At 39.8% G+C, this 17522-nt stretch overlaps 1 protein-coding gene across 5 annotated transcripts in view; it reads right to left on the reverse strand.

The window, feature by feature from the left end:
* Positions 1 to 5979: 5979 nt before the first annotated feature.
* tsnaxip1 (translin-associated factor X interacting protein 1) overlaps positions 5980 to 17522 on the reverse strand; it is a 62962-nt gene continuing 51419 nt past the window's right edge. For 2 of the 5 annotated variants that reach the window (XM_059992752.1, XM_059992751.1), the window contains 3 exons: positions 15121 to 15241; positions 12903 to 13009; positions 7194 to 9592 (listed from right to left, as the gene is read on the reverse strand). In XM_059992752.1, the coding sequence (XP_059848735.1) occupies positions 9394 to 9592; positions 12903 to 13009; positions 15121 to 15241 (427 nt within the window). In that variant the 3' untranslated portion in view covers positions 7194 to 9393. Of the gene's footprint in view, positions 6948 to 7193; positions 9593 to 12902; positions 13010 to 15120; positions 15242 to 17522 lie in introns of those variants that run through there. The other 3 variants (XM_059992753.1, XM_059992755.1, XM_059992754.1) reach the window with 3 other exon arrangements.

The following is a 17522-nucleotide window of genomic DNA, read 5'->3' on the forward strand; positions in this document are numbered from 1 at the left end:
ACATTCTACCCAGTTGATTGGCACAGTTCTTTAGTACTCAGCCAGGTACTCTTATCAGATGCTTTCTGTGAGTTTAGCCTCCTGAAGGTCGTCTTGGTCTCAGAGACTGAAATCACAGGGTCATCGGTGGCTGTGGGAATTTGTGAAGTTTCCTCCATGGTTTGATATTTAAAATGACATTGTGTTCATCTGTGAGTGAAGCCCTATTGTCCCATCACTCACTTGGTTTCACTTTGTAAGAGGTAATAGTATTCAAATTGTTGGGCATACCCCAGTGACTCCAGTTTGGTCTGGAATTGCTGCTTCACGTATGAGATGGCTTTCTGGAGATCGTATCTGGACTCTTGTATCTTACTTGGTTACCAGACTTGAATGCCACTGTTCCGTCCCTCAGCAGATTGCAAATTTCATCGTTCATCCAGGGCCTCTGGTTTGGGAAGACTCTGAATGATCTTGTGGGGATGCACTTGTCCACAACTGTTCTATAAAATCCATGACAACCATGGTGTATTCATTCAAATCCTCTGAGTTTTTGAACATGGGCCAGTCCACTGATTCGAAGCAATCCTGCATCCACTCCTCTGCCTCCTATTTGTTGTGCTTATCTCTGGAGCCTCTGCCCATATTCAGGTAGGAGAAGGACAGCCAAGTGATCAGATTTCCCAATACGTGGTCTCGGCATGGAACAGTATGCATTCCTTATTACATCTTAGCAGTGGTCTAGTGTGTTGAGTCCCCTGGTGCTGCAGGTTATCTGCTGATGATAATTGATCAGTGATTGAAACCTCCAACTATTGTTTGAAATGCATTAGGATGGACAGTTTTTTTTGTTTGGTTTTGGCAGCATTCAATATCTTGAGTGCCTGGTCTACATCAGCTTTTGGAGATATGTAAACTGTGGTCAGGATTATGGAGAACTCTTTTGGTAGGTAGAACATTTGGCACTTAATTGTTAGATGTTCCAGGTCGGGAAAGCAAGAGTGCAACAAGATCAAGACCACTGTGTCTGAGCACCTTCGAGTTTATCATAAAACACAGACCCCTCCCTCTTTTGCCTTCTTTGACCCCTTTCGCCTTCTTTGAATACTTGCCCAGATTGAGATTTTGCTCCAAAATGAGAAATCTGATAATGTGTAATATGGGTTGTTATGCTATTCCTGAAAAGATTAAACAAAGATTCTATATCTTTAATTTGTTAATATTCAATAGCCTGTTTATTGAATTTTATTATATCTTGTATATATTTTAGTAAAATTGTTATTTTTCTCTTTGGCTTGCTAAGAAGTTTAGTTAACTCTTAGTTTTTTCAGTGCAATCTTAATTCTGTAGAAATGGATAAAATTAATTTAGTTAACAATTTGAAGCTCACGCTAGGTTTTGGTTGCATAAAGGTCTGTTGCCATCTGTGAAATCTCATAAAATACTTCCATTTTGTTAATTGGTTCTTTTAATATATGTAATTTCTCACAAAGTTGTAATCGAGCTGATATTGATCTGTTTAAAATGAAGGCAGAATTTTCTTTTGCCAAACCTTGTGTACTTGACACACGTGCTTTTCTAAAGTGTTTGATGCATTTTCAATATGAGAAAACCCTGGGTTTCATCCGTTGGCTATGGTGGAATGTGTCACATGATGTTACTGAACCTGTATAGTTTTTGATTTGTTCAAGTTATTCAATCTCATTTTTGAAGATACAAATTCCTGGATAAATATTAAACCAAGCTATTTACTGCCACAGTTTCAGTCTGCTGAGAGACAAAATCGTACTGGGCATTAACGACTCCCAAAGCAGAATACGTCTGTTACAAGAGAGAAAGCTAACACTCAATAACTGCATTGACATCTGTAAAAGCACAGAAATGGCTGAATCACACCTACAAGCATTCAGTACAGCTGCAGATAGCAGGTCTGCTACTGTCTATGGGATTAAACCTCATGCTAACAAGAAAGGTTCAAAGCATCCTGGACGGAAGGCTGGTGCTAATGGTGGAGCCAGAGCAAAAGGCACCTTGAACAGCCACAGAAGCAAAGTGAACCGTTGCGAGTACTGTGGCACAGAACATTCAAGAGACAAGCAACAATGCCCAACATACGGACAAGGCATGTGGCATTCAAATCACCTTGTAAAGGTATGCAAGCAGAAGCCCGTGCATGGGGTGGGAGCACAAAGCGATGACCAAAGCAACAGTGACAGCAGCACCGAGTTTATCGACAATGTCATACTGGTGGACAACAGTTTGAAGACAAAGGATGATGTATTTGCACAGATGCTGATCAATGGAAAGCCAATAGACTTCCAAGTTGACAGTGGGGTAAGCATTAACATTTTACCCCGCAAATACTTGGAGGGAATAGATCACTCACTAAGACAATGCACAAAAAAGCTGATGATGTGGAACAAGACCACCATGGATGCAGAAGGGATGTGCAGAGTGAAATTGCGTAACCACATGATGAACTGTTGAATTTGTCGTGGTCACTGATGACTTTACACCATTGCTGGGAAGCAGGACCAGCCAGCAAATGAAGCTGATTACGGACAACAATGACAACTTTCACAGGGTGCATGCATCAACACTTAAAGAAGAACGCTATGTAGAGCTGTTCGATGATGCGCTCGGGGAGCCTCCGGGTGCAGCCCACCTGCAGATTGATGAAGAAGTTCAACCCACACTGTTACCCCTGTTACATACCTCGTAGGTATTTTGTGACTGTCTTATGAGCATGATGTAATTGAATATCTTGTGAGCATGATGTAATCGTCTTGTGATGGTGGGGTGATGTAATTTTCCCACCGGTGTGAGGTCATGCGATGGCCTGTTCCAACAGGTATAGAACGGGAAAGCCCTGCTGTGACGCAGGAGTTTTGTGTTGATTGGTTCATTAGTTACTTCATTAGTTTTAGTTTTGCTGCATATTCGTCTCATGACACAGTTTCGTTTTAAAGTGGAGTTTTACTTTCTATTGTAAGGTAAAATCATTGTGCTGGCAGTTTAACCAATCACTGCCAGTTTTGTTTGGGGTATCTTTGATTTACTTTTACAGTCTAGGATTGGAGAGTGAAGAAAGAAGTGGGGAAAGTTGGTGTCGTTCGGCGGTTTTATAAAGGATCGACCTTATTGAATCTTCATTCAAGAGTAGTGGCCTGCGTCTGAGATAACCTCTGCAAGAGCAGGAAGGTTTGCTGCAGTGTCTATCCTTCATACTAAAAAGGTCAGTTCCTTTAAACTGTTTTATTTCGTTCGTCGTGAATCCTATGACAAGGCATATTTCGGCTGAGATCAGCAGTAACGTCACGTTGTCGAGGAATTCTTTCCTTCAGGAAAGTCTCTCCTAATTGACTGTATAAATTACTTGGACTTTAGAATTTACCCCTTTAAGAGTGTATTCGCATTTACCACTTTAAGACTGTGTTCCAATTTACCACTTTAAGAACTGTTCCAGAGTTGCCATCTAGTAGTTAACTTCCGGTTAAGTTAGTTGAATACTTTTCGCTATTGTTAAGCAGAGTTTAATAAATGTTTATGTTTGTTTATAAAACTTGACTCAGTTATATATTTATTGTTGCTGGACATGTAACACCCCCACGACGTCTACCTCACACTATGAAGCAGAAGGTGAAAGCTGAGCTTGATCAACTGGTAGACTGCAAGGTGATAGCCCCAGTCCATGAACCTACAAGGTGGGTTAGCTAGCTAGTGGTCGCAGAGAAGAAGAAAGGCAATCTTCGTATATACATTGATCCTCGACCATTGAACAAAGCGCTGAGGAGAGAACATTACCCCCTTCCAGTGATGGAGGACATTTTGCCAGATCTTGACCAGGCTAAGGTTTTCAGCAAGCTTGATATGAGTGCTCCATTCTGGCAAGTGAAATTGGACAGTGAATCAAGTGTGCTCACCACCTTCAGCACAGCTTTTGGTTGGTATAGGTGGCTCAGACTTTGGTTTGGAACCAGCGTTTCATCAGAGATCTTCCAGTGCAGACTGCATCAGGCACTGGAAGGACTACCGGGAGTGATCTGCGTTGCAGACGACATTCTGATGTACGGAAAAGGGGAAACACAGGGAAGGGCAATTGCCGATCATGATGTGAAACTTGAGCAGCTATTACAGCGTTGTGCAGAGCAACATATCAGGCCCAACAAGAACAAATATGTCTTAAAAGCAACAGAGATACTCTTTTTGGAGCATCTCATCACGAATGAGGGACTTCAGCCTGATCATAAAAAGGTCATTGATGTTCTCAACATGCCAGCACCCGCAGATGTGCAGGGAGTGCAGCAACTGATCGGATTCGTCAACTACCTGAGCTGTTTTCTACCAAGTCTCTCAGATACCCTTGAGCCAGTAAGACAGCTGACAAAGCCAGATGTAGCATGGGAGTGGTCAGCTGAGCAGCAAAACGCTCTCTCCAAGATCAAGTGGATGTCCTGCCCTCCTTTCACATATGTGGGGCTCGACGTATTTGGTCCCTGGACTATCACTAGATCACCAGAGGAGGACAAGCAGAGAGCAAGCGGTGGGCCATTATGTTTAGCTGCATGAGTTCAAGAGCAGTACACATTGAGGTCATCGAATCTTTGGATACATCCAGCTGCATTAACGCTCTCAGGTGCTTCTTTGCGCTAAGAGGCCCTGCAAAACAGTTAAGGTCTGATTGCGGCACGAACTTTGTTGGAGCATCAAAGAAGCTGGGGATGGACAAAACGGTGCAAAAGTACCTCAGTCAGCAGGGATGCAACTGGGAGTTTAACACCCCACATGCCTCTCACATGGGAGGCGCATGGGAGCGGATGATTGGTATCGCCAGAAAAATTCTTGATTCAATGTTTCTGCAGCAACGCACCCGATTGACCCACAAGGTACTGTGCACACTAATGGCAGAGGTCACAGTTATTATAAATGCACGACCACTCCTACCTGTGTCTTCTGACCCGGAAAAACCCCTTCATACTCTCGCCATCAATGCTCCTTACTCAGAAGGCAGGAGCTCCCCCTCCACCAGGGGACTTCTCTGATAAGGATTTGTACACAAAGCAATGGGGACAGGTCCAGGCTCTGGCAAATTGGTTCTGGTCTCATTGGAGACATGAATACCTACCTTTGTTGCAACACAGACAAAAGTGGACAGAACCCTGCAGGAATCTTGAAATTGTAGATTTAGTCCTGCTCAGGGACAAGCAACAGCTGGCCAATGGCCAGAATCACTGCCACATTCCCTAGTAGGGATGGACATGTCAGGAAGGTTGAGTTGAAAACTTCTGACCAAGGTGATGTGAAAATTTACCAAAGGCCAGTTACAGAAGTCATTCTACTTCTACCTAAGGACTGATTTAGAGACTGAAGTTTTGTATTATGTTCATTGTGACCCTACGATGGTCAGGCGGGGAGTGTGTTGCCTTTATGGCATTTGTTTAGTTTATTATATTTTCGCTTTAGTAATTCGTTTGTTATCGTTTTCTAGTTAAAGTTAAGATTGTTTAAAGTAAATTCGTTGCCTGTGATATATCGCGGCATGCGATGACGTCACACCCGGTTTCACCGCGTCTTGTGGGAAAATACCGGTTTGGAGAAACGGGAAGGAGGGGGCTCACATGTGCAGGATCAGCGCGAGAGAAGTTTTCTTTCTACGCACTAGAAACATCAGTGAAGCAACGCTGTAAGTTCATGAGATAATCGATATGTTGAATTAAAAGTGTTAACGCTGATTCTGTTAAAAGTAATGACGGTTGATAAAGTTTATGTTTTTGTTATTTAAAGAGTTGCGGATAGTTTGTGTTGAAGTGTATTTAAAGCAGTCGATGGCGTAGGTAGATTCTGACTGTATGTTGCACTTTAATGTAATATAGTTGTTGTAGTTTTACTTTTGTGAGTATTTACGATGTAAATGTGATATCAAGAAGGAAACAAATACTGTATATATTTTGTATTGTTTTATCAACAGTTTTCAGCATACGTTCATGTGGAAGAGTGAACAGTAAACGGTTAATCTTACTGCGATCCTGTCTTCATTGACTACGATTTACCTTGGTGTTTAGTTCAGAGTTCTGTTACACCTGTGCGAGAACACTACAGGAGTGGTCAGCTGAGCAGCAAAACGCTCTCTCCAAGATCAAGTGGCTGGTGTCCAAAGCACCGGTGTTAGTAAACTACAATTCTAAGGAAAAGTTAACCATCCAATGTGACGCCAGCAACAAAAGCCTAGGGGCAGCACTCCTCCAGAATGGGCGGCCGATCGCATACGCAAGCAGAGCACTAACGGACACAGGAACACGCTATGCAGCGATCAAAAAGGAAATGCTTGCATTTGTTTTCGCACTTGAGCATTTTCATCAGTACACTTTTGGCCGCTTCACAAGGGTACTCTGAGATCACAAGCCACTTGAAATGATGGTTAAGAAGCCATTGGTGAAGGCACCATAGTGCCTGCAGGGAATGCTTCTTTGCCTGCAGAGCTATGATTTCGACATCACTGACCATCAAGGAAACCTCATGCACCTCGCAGATACGCTATCGCGGAGGGAACGATAACCCTACCACTAAGCACATCTTTCCCTCTCTACCCCTCTCCGCTTTCTGCAGGGATTGTTCCCTCTGCAACTCCCTGGTCCACATGTCCCTCCCCACAGATCTCCCAGCTGGTACTTATCCCTGCAAGCGGAAGTGCTACATCTGTCCCTACACCTCCTTCCTTACCAACATTCAGGGCCCCAAACAGTCCTTCCAGGTAAGCAACACTTCACCTGTGAGTCTGTTGGGGTTATCTATTGCATCCGGTGCTCCCTCCCCCCCCACCTTCTTTATAGGGCTCCTGCCCCTTCCTCTTCAGTCCTGACGAAGGGTCTCGATCCAAAACGTTGACTGTTCATTTCCATGGATGCTGCCCAGCCTGCTGAGTTCCTCCAGTGTGTTGTGCGTGTTGTATTGATAAGAAGTATTGACATCTTGAATATAAACAAAAATACTGTCTTTGTTTAATACAGTACTTCTATGATAGCCTAGATTTATGTTCTTAATTCTCTGTACATAAATTTTAAACCTGGGCTGTTATTTTAATACTCAGTTCACTACTACAAGTAAGAATTACTAGCATGAACATATTAAAGATGAGGCTGAACAATTTGTGAATTTTTCTAATATAACGAATTAAATAATTTCCAATACCTTGGTGAAATGTTAATGTTAGCATTTTAATTTTGTATTGCGTTAAATGAACAGAAAAGTAAAATTGTGTAATTTATTTTCTGATTACAAGACCAGAAATTCAGTTCAAGAACATTGTGTAGTGGAGGAAAGAGAAAAATTTGTTGTGCAAGAGTTTTCAGTAGCCCAAGATTAGTAACAGTGTACAATTGGGTCACACATTTTCTTTCATCATAGTCTGATTTCACTGCTGCAGTGTGAGGCCAAATTCCAGTAAATGTAGAGTAGCACAGGGTGTGGTGGGGGTGGGGGTGTTGGAAGCTGGTTCTGAAAAAGTAGCTGGCTTGCCATCTTAAAATTTTATTCCGGTAAGAAAAAATGAAGCTGTAGTATTACCATAACACACAACCATAAATACTAGGTTTGATTGGCAATTAAGAAGTGATTAAGTGAAGAAGTTGTAGAATAATGCTTGTTCCTTTCAATTGAAAGCAGGTACAGTTATTTCTGAAATGGTGAGATCATCTTAATATCCAAGTAATATTAGGTACTTTCTCTTTATTGCATATTTTGCACTCTAAATAACCTACAAGGTTTCCCATTTTCAGTTTACAGATAAGCAATTTGTCCTACTTAATGAGATGATTTTGACTGAACTGATTTTTTAAAAATTGCTATTTAAACAGGCAGCTGCAGAGAGAGATGTGTTTCTGTCTAAAATATAATATGAGATTTATATACAGATCACAGATTAGGACAGAAGAGGAACAGAGCCTTGGGCACACCATGAATATGCAAATAATCCCACCTGCCTATACATGGTCTATGTCCCTCCATTCCCTGCCCATTCCTCTGTTGGCTAAATAGATTTTAAATGTTGCTATCATATCTGCTTCCAGCATCTTCCAGGTGCCTAACCCTCAATGTATATAAGAAAAAGAAACCTGTTTCACAAATCTCTTTTAAGCTTTACCACACCTTCCCCCCCACCACCAAAACCAACTCGCTGTCGTATTTGACATGTCTGCCCTGGGGAAAAGATGACCTACTACAGTATCTCATAATTTTATGGTTCCAGCATTCCAGAGAAGACAATCAGAAAGTTTCTCCAGCCTCCTCTTATAGGTAATTCTTGCTAATCCATATTTCCAACTGGTCAAAATCCTGCTGAATCTTTTGACAACTTTACTCCTGATCCACAACTCTACTAATTTTTGTGCCATCTGCAAATTTATTTATCAGCCCACCTAATGTATATTTTCATTCCAATCCTTTAAATATATCGCAAGTAACCGAGGTCCCAGCATGGATCAGTGCAGAAGTGATCGCCAATAAGAATAATGCTTTTCCACCTCTACTTTCAGGATTAAAATCATCTTGGCTATCGAGAACAATCCAATTCACTGTGGATCATGCATGTCTTAATCTTATTGATCCACATACCATGAGAGGCCTTGTTGAAAACTTTACTAAAGCCACATATACAACATCCACTGCTCTACTCGCAAGAATCATCTTCATCACCTCAGGAAATAAAGTTACATTTGTAAGGCACAATCTCTCCTGACTATCCTCTAATAAACCTACAGTTTCTAATACAGCAAATACTATCCCGAGGGATGTTTCCCAATAATTACCTCTAATGTACAGGTTATTGGTGTATAATTTGCTGAATTATCCCCATTGCCCTTCATAAATATAGGAAAAACATTGCCTATTCTTCAGTCCTCTGGGACCTCACCTATGGCCAGAGGATACAAAACCCTCAGCAAGGCCCCAGCAATCCTTTCTTGCAACATTTAAAAATCTGGGATAGGTTCTGGATATTGTTGATAATGTAGGGAGAATAAAATGGGCTACAGTAGGATTAATGTTTAAAAAAAAAAGGGTGCTTGATGGTCAGTACATACTTGAATGTCTGAAGAATCTCTTTTTGTGCAGTTTTTCTCCGTTAAGTTGTGATCATGTATTTTTAAAAAGTAATTACTATAATAGTTCACATCTATAATCAAACACTTATTGTACCTTCAACATGTGGCTTTTTTGTATTTTTCATGGTTGTCATAAATACTGCCTTCAGATAGAGGACATTCATTTTATTGAAGCAAACAATGAACGTTATGTAAATACATATCCAAGAATAGTGACATTCCACTTGGTCTCTAACACTATTCCAATAGTTAAAATCAAGTGCACAATACTTTTAAAACATTAGCTTTAGGCAAAATGGATTGAAATATATCCATGCTACTTCTGTGGTCCGATCCTCTTCACATCGTTTGCGTGTAGTCGGTCTAAAACAGTGTCAGTGTCTACCGCTGACGCTTGATCAAGCTGTTCTCTTGTAGTTTGGAAACCTTTAACTAAGTACGTAGCAAGTGTTTGTGGATCCATAGACGGGTCAATTTTTTGAAAAGCCTTTTTCAGGTCATCTACAGTCAGTTCCCTTTGGACAAATGACAGGTGAACAAAATAAATATTTCTTCTGATTTAAAGGTGTCAAATGAATTATGACCTGGTAAGGTTTTAACATAATAGTGCTTTCCTAGGTCTGTTCCTACAAGGGCACAGTTAAATAAAATACATTTAAAGAGTGCTGAAGAAACAAAAGGAAATTAATATCTTAAACTTACTGGTGTTGGGGATCAGAAACTAAGACATCTGCAGACCAGAAGTGCTATGCCTTTAGACATACTTAGGATTCTCCCTTGGACTGTTTAACTGAGTATGTTAGAATGGCCCAAGTGCTACACCTGCCCATTCACACCCTCCGTCATCGCAATCAGGGCCCTAAACATTCCAGATGAATCCATACTTCACCTGCAAATCTGCTGGGGTTGTCTATTGTGTCCGATGCTTCCAATGCAACTTCCTGTACATTGGTAACATCTGTCATAAATTGGGGGACCGCTTCATCAAGCACCTCTGCTCCATCTGCCAAAAGCAAAACTTCCTGGTGGCCAAACATTTTAATTCTTATTCCTATTTCCATTCCAACATGTTAGTCCACAGCCTCTTCTTGTGCCAAGATGAGGCCACCCTCCGGGTACAGGAACAACACCTTACATTCCGTCTGTGTAGCCTCCAACCCGATGGCACAAATATCAATTTCTCCTTCCAGTAATTTTTTTCCCTCCACCTCCCCTCATCTTCTATTTCCCACTCTAACCTTTTGCCTCTTCTCACCTGCCAATCACTTCCTCCTAGATCCCCTTTTCCTTCCCTTTCTCCTATGGTTCACTCTCCTATCAATTCTTTTTTCTCCAGCTCTTTACCTTTCCACCCACTTGGCTTCACCTATCACCTTCTAAGATAGCCTCCTTCCCCTCCCCACCTTTTTATTCTGGCATCTTCCCCCTTCCATTTCAGTCCTGAAGAAGGGTCTTGGCCCAAAATGTCAACTGTTTTGTTGAAAGATTCTACGTCAAAAGCTTTCCCTTTAGATCTTCCAGTTAAGAGGATAAGAAGATTACTTCCTTGCAATTCTTTGACCAACCATTAGATTATCAAGATTTGAAGGAAAATGGTACAAGTGTTGAAAGACAAAAATGCAAGCAATACATGGCAATTCAGCTAGAAAATATGGCAAGACTTTTAGCAGAACCAGAATGTACAAATGTGGTTTTTTTACAATTAGCAAATCAGAGAGCGAGGCAGGGAGAAAGGTCATTGGTCAAATATGCCAATCCAGTCCTGAAGAAGGGTCTTGGCCCAAAACGTCAATTGTTTATTCATTTCCATAGATGCTACCTGACCTGCTGAGTTCCTCCAGCATTTTGTGTGTGTTGTGTAATCTTTTCTTGCTTAAATTATACTACTTGTAAATATTAAAACATCAGTTAACTATATGGTTGTACTTCACTGAAGTTCAGTTGACAGTGAAACAAGTTTGTGAATTTACTGAAATTTCTGTAACTCCTGCTTGGGCAGTATTTTTTTTTAAAGTGTGTACCAAGTTTCTGATTGAGCATGACAAATCAATGCAAAACGATTGGGACATTGAGAGGACTTAGTACAACGATGGATTGCAGAGCTGGGCTAAGAAGCGGCAGGTGGAGTTCAAAATGGAGTGGAAAAATGTCAAGTGATGTTCCAGGGTTGAGTGCAGAGACAATGAAATAGCATCTGTTGTACTGGCAGGCAAATTGGAGTGGATCCAAGTTGCTCCTCAGGCATGTTCTTGGGTACTGTATCATTGAAGCAGGTGGATACTACAGACTGCCAAAATGAGAGGTTAGAGATATCACTGATGTCGCTGATATTACTAATATCTCTAACCTCTCATTTAGGCAGTCTGTAGTATCCACCTGCTTCAATGATACAGTTCCCAAGAACATGGTTACTTGCCTCAATGACAATTGTCTAGAAACACTTACATCCATTGTGATGAATTGCTTGAAGAGGTTGGAGAAGCACATCAACTCTTGCCTGAGGAGCAACTTGGATCCACTCCAATTTGCCTACCAGTACAACAGGTCAACAGCAGATGCTATTTCATTGGCTCTTCACTCAACCTTGGAACATCTAGACAGTGAAGATGCCTACATCAGGATGCTCTTTATTGATTACAGCTCAACATTCAATACCATAATCCCCTCAAAGCTAATTATTAAGCTCCAAAATGCAGGCTGCAATACTTCCGTGTGTAACTGGATCCTTGATTTCCTCACTTGCAGACCCCAAGCAGTTTGGATTGGCAACATCTCCTCCACAGTCTCCATCAGTACAGGTGCACCACAAGCTGTGTTCTTAGCCCCCTGTTCTACTCACTTTATACTTAAGATGTAAATTTAACTACATAATGTCAAACCTGTATGCTTGTATTTTTATTAACATTTAATAAAGCCGTCTAAGGAACCATAGTAAATACGTGTAAGTGGATCCTTGTCTAGAAGCTCCTTTTGAAAATGAACCTTAATGAAGCAATTTTCTAAGGAACAGAGCAAACTGGAGACCAGCTTAGATAGGAAAGTAAATAGGTATCACATTCAGAAGAAGACACTGTTGTGATAATTTTAAACTGCTATTTTGTCCATACTGACTTACATTTAACTTACTGAGCTTTCTATGTTTTAATCAGAGCTACATTGTACATTATTTATGTTCACCAGCAAAAGGACTACACAGATCAATGCTGAGAGGATTTTTAGTGCTTTGCCTCCCTGTAGCATATTAGATAAGTGTTGTTTGAGGGACCCTGTCTTTTATCTAGCTCTGAATTAATTAATTTTTGATTTGTCTTTACACTGAAATATTACAGTACAAGTTCTATCAATTTTGATAGTACTGTGCTAATTTTTTTTTAAATTCTAATTGTAGTCTAGCATTGCTTAGAATGTATTAAGGCAAACTAAATGAGAAACTTGAAATTAGAAACTATTCTGTGAAGTTCCTTCCAACAAAAAATATAACTGTTAATAATTGTGATGATCTCAAATCTAGTTTAACTTTCTACCAAGAAAATTAGTAATTACACTTGTATTATGATGGATAATACCATCATGCAAGTTATGCTATCCCTGCTCAGTTAAAATGGAATATTATTTAAAATTTTATAGAATTTAAAAATATTTTGATGTTTAAAGCAACAAAAGCTAGAGCTTCATTACTATTTAGAAGTTGACTCTGATTTATCAAGTCAGAACTGTTCAATTCAACTTCTGTAATTTGCATCCAGCCATGGGCAGTATAATGCCATTTGCAATACTTATTCCATCTTTCTATTGAAATGTAAATCAATATAAAGTCTGTCTTACTCTTTATCTTCCAATGTATTTCTTAATTCATCAAGGTACTTAATTTTCTCTGCTGAGTACTGGCCTTGTAGCAATGTAACAAACAATCCTGCTGTATCATCTTCATTCTGTAAAGTAACAGAAGAATAGTAAAATCAGAGATGAAATTACTAAGTTGAAAGTAGCTTCTCTAAGAGCTCAGAGAAATTCTCCTGTGAAGAATGGGAAGTTTTGACAAAAATGAAGTCATGGAATACATAACCACACATGCAAGCAAAATTTTCCTTTGAAAATAGTGCTCAGAAAACTAAAGTTGAAGACATTGTGTTGCTGTATTTCATATCGGTGTTATTTTGAGTTTAGCCTGTACACTACATCACTTATGCAGTACCTTTCGTGGACTGACTGAGGATATAATATTCTTGCTGAGGAAAGAATCTAATCGTCTATACAGGATAAAAAAAATTGCATGAAAATATTCCAGGAGATTGCTTGATTTTAATCAAAATAAAAATACACAGTATTCTAGTTGTTTTAGTGGAAAGCCTGAGCAGACAACAGTTCTGACTAATGGTATATCTGGGTAGTTCATGAATCTCCTTAACTATGGGAAAGTATAAATGTCGGAGAGGAACAAAGGACAAAAGGAAAAGCATGTATGGAAAAATGGAAAAGTTTATGTTCTAACAAAAGAAATAAAGAAACAGTTTTAAAAAATCAGGGCATCCAGGACACCTTCAAAAGGCAATGCCTCAAAAAGGTGGCATCCATCACTAAAGGTGCAAATATTCCAGGACATGCCCTCTTCTCATAACTACAATCAAAGAGGAGGTACGGGAGCCTGAAGACACATTCAATGTTTTTCTTCCCCTCCACCATCAGATTTCTGAATGGACAACGAACCCATGAATATTACCTCACTAATATCTTCCTCGTTTTTTGCACTGTACTTATTTATTTTATATATGTATATTTTAAATTAATTTATAGTTTTTATTTTGTATTGCAATGTATTGCTGCCACAAAACAAAAATTATCTTGACATATGCCAGTGACAGTAAATCTGATTCATTCTGTGCTGTTCAGTTTAAATACAGGTGCCCTAACAACTTAAACAACACCTCATACATACGAATGAGAGAATACATAGAATGGATGGATGGATTTGTTGTTAGTGCAGTGCTGCAGGCATATCCTGCTGAGAGGAAATGAGCTCTTTCCATTAATCCACTCTTCCTCAACCCAAGAATGGTAACAATCAGGAGCCGGGTCAGGCCAAGCTAAGCTGAAAACTGAGCAAACTTGCTGAGTGAATCAGCGAATCTAGCTGGCGGCTGCTCTTCCCACGCCTGCACCTTTCCTCTATTTCTGTAATCCTCTCCCACACAGAGATTTTGTTCATTGGGTTATAAACAGTTCTCAGGAATAAAACCCTGTTGTAACCTGGGGACTGCTGTAAACAGAGTTTACAACAACGCAAGAATGAGATTTAACTTAAATAGTTCCACCTCTAGGACAAAAAATAGATCAGCATTTCACCCTCAATAGCCATGTAAAGGGTACTTGCTTGCATGGGTAGTTATGGACCATAACTCCATGTCATGTGTAATAGGCAATTAATGGCACTAAGGGGCTGCTGGTATAAATTAATCAACAAGTTGTGAATAATCACAATTCATATCTAATTATACCTTACCCTGAACTTGCTGGCAATTTTGTCAATAATGCTATTTATCATAAACTCTTTTTTTGGATACAGAAAGTTTTGAATCGTAGAATGAATTACTGGGCCGAGAGTGTGACGCTGCTTGTAACTTCTTGATTGCTTTACAATACGATTGCTCAGTAGCTTTCTGTTTAGATGCATTTAGCAATTTGGAAATTGGAAATACTTTTGAGCTATTGTTTGCTATGACTGGACTCTCAATATATGCCAGTTAAGGTTTCTTCGATGCCTTTTTTCATTCAGATCATCAATCGTAACATTGAAACCTAATAAGATGACCTAACCCAACAGGAAAACTATTAACCAATCAAGAAAGAGCCTTAAAGCTAAAGACCTCCCTCTTCCCACATTCCACTGTATTGCAATATTAGGTTTTCTTTTCTGTAAACTGGGTAAAGAAGTTGTCAGGATTCCATTAAATAACAGTGAAACTCTTAGATATTTAGCTGCATGTCTGAATATCTTTGAATAGCATTCTGATTGTTAGTTATTGCATGGCTGTATTTAAATTACCTCTTTAAATAAAGCTGTGTAATTAATTTTCTTGCTGTCTCTAAGTTGGGTTGTTGCAGCAGTGATAAGCTCATTGATGTATTTTTCAGGCTTATTTGGAAAGGCTGACTTCAAGGTTTGACTGTAAGAAACAAGTTAGAGATTTTGTTTTCAAGTTACATATTAAGCCACATAAATATAAGAAAAACTAAATATTTGTTTCTTGGTAGCTTCTTGTCCAGATTCCAGTTTTACTCTCGGATTTAAGTTCACAACTTGAATTCCAATAAAGGAACAAGGAAGTAATACACTGAGGTAGAACAGTTTTGGGCCCTATATTTAAGGAAGAACATGCTGGCACTGGAATGGGTCCAGAGGAAGTTTGCAAGGTATGGAAAGGTTAACATGAGGAGTATTTGAAGGCTCTGGGCCTGTACTTCTTAGAGTTTAAATAGCTGAGGGGATCTCATTGAAACTTACCAAATATTGAAAAAACAAACATGGTGAACAATACTTTTTATTCCATTTGGTAGCCTAGAACTAAATTACTGTATATAAACATACTGAATTTTCCAATTTCAGATAATCCACTACTCCTGCATTCTTGTTCTTTTTTATCAGTCCACCTCTTTTGTTTACCTTTGCAATCCTCCCATTACCTAGATTTGTCGCCTGGTTTCTCCTGCCCATCATCCACATATCAATCCATCTGCATTTCTTTTCTTTTGACCAACTTTTCTTAATCCTTGTTCCACCTGCCAATCATCTCTCTCATATCTGGGATCCAACCGACGTCTTCGCCATCCTCCTCCTTTGCCTGTTTCCATCTATCATCCAGCAGCCTCTTGTCTGTGACCTCTGCCTTCAACTGCCCACCATCCACCACCACACCCAGTCCTACTGGTCTGTGCTTCACATCTCCATATGAGCCATTTTCCACCTTTTAACTTCAGACCATTTCAAATCACCTGCAAGTTTCCATAATCATAATATTCATTGATTTTTAAGTGAAGCTATAGTCTTCAGTAGCCAAAACAAATTAAGTTCCTTTCACAACTGTTGTATCAGGCTGGACCATGTTTATCTACGCTGTGTTATGTTCAACACATATTCTGCTCTACACTGAACAAGCCAATGTATACCATTGCTTCACTATTATGATTATAACCCTTTATTTTCTTTACAGGCATAAACACAAGTATCAGAAAATAAAATCTTAGGTCCTGCATGGAAGTGGTGTGATGATAGGCTGGGGGAAAGATTATAGCAAATTTATGTTGGAATAAGTCAAATTCGTGCAAAGCACAATGAAAAATACTTCAATTCTGACAGCATAAAGATATTTTATGTACTCTACAATTATTTTTCACCAAATAATGTGTATTAGAAAAATGCAGATGGTTAAACGATTTAAGATCATGCTCTCATTTGTTATATCTGTGACTCAGCTTATCTTGTTTGCCCTGCAAAGTTTCAACATGTGCGTTTAGCTAACCTCAGCTACTTTTCATCTCAATACATAAATTGTTCGTGATTTATTTTTGTAATGATAACATTGTTTGAAAAAATCACTTTTATTCTGCAATGCATGCTGCAGGAATAACTTTGATGGTATTCCACCAACCACTGTGGTATATCTAATATCTCTTCAATGTGTAGTAGATTGAGAGCAAGCAAACTGTTTGACATTGGAAGGACAGGATCAATGAAGGATTGACCCTGTCCTTGCAACAGTAACATTTAGAAACACAGAAAACCTACAGCACAATACAGGCCCTTCAGCCCACAAAGTTGTGCGGAACATGTCCTTACCTTAGAAATTACCTGGAGTTACCCATAGCCCTCTATTTTTCTGAGCTACATGTACTCTCTTATAAGACCCTATCATATCCGCCTCCACCACTGTCGCCAGCAGCCCATTGCACACACTCACCACTCTCTGTGTAAAAAACTTACCCCGACATCTCCTCTGTACCTACTTCAAAGCACTGTAAAACTGTGCCCTCTCGTGCTAGCCATTTCAGTCCTGGGAAAAAACCTCTGACTATCCACACCATCAGTGCCTCTCATCCTCCGTTGCTCCAAGGAAAGAAGGCTGAGTTCACTCAACCTATTCTCATAAGGCACGCTCCTCAATCCAGGCAACATCCTTGTAAATTTCCTCTGAACCCTTTCTATAATTTTCACATCCTTCCTGTAGTGAGGCGACCAGAACTGAGCACAGTACTCTAAGTGGGGTCTGACCAGGGTCCTATACAGCTGCAACATTACCTCTCAGCTCCTAAATTCAGTCCCATGATTGATGAAGGCCAATACACCGCATGCCTTCTTAACCACAGAGCCAACCTGCAGAGCTGCTTTCAGTAATTTTGCTCACCAACATTCAGACTTGCACTGTCCCAAAGGGATCATTAAATACCAAT

The sequence above is a fragment of the Hypanus sabinus genome, chromosome 17 (genome assembly GCF_030144855.1).
Source record: "Hypanus sabinus isolate sHypSab1 chromosome 17, sHypSab1.hap1, whole genome shotgun sequence".
Lineage (NCBI taxonomy): Eukaryota > Metazoa > Chordata > Chondrichthyes > Myliobatiformes > Dasyatidae > Hypanus > Hypanus sabinus.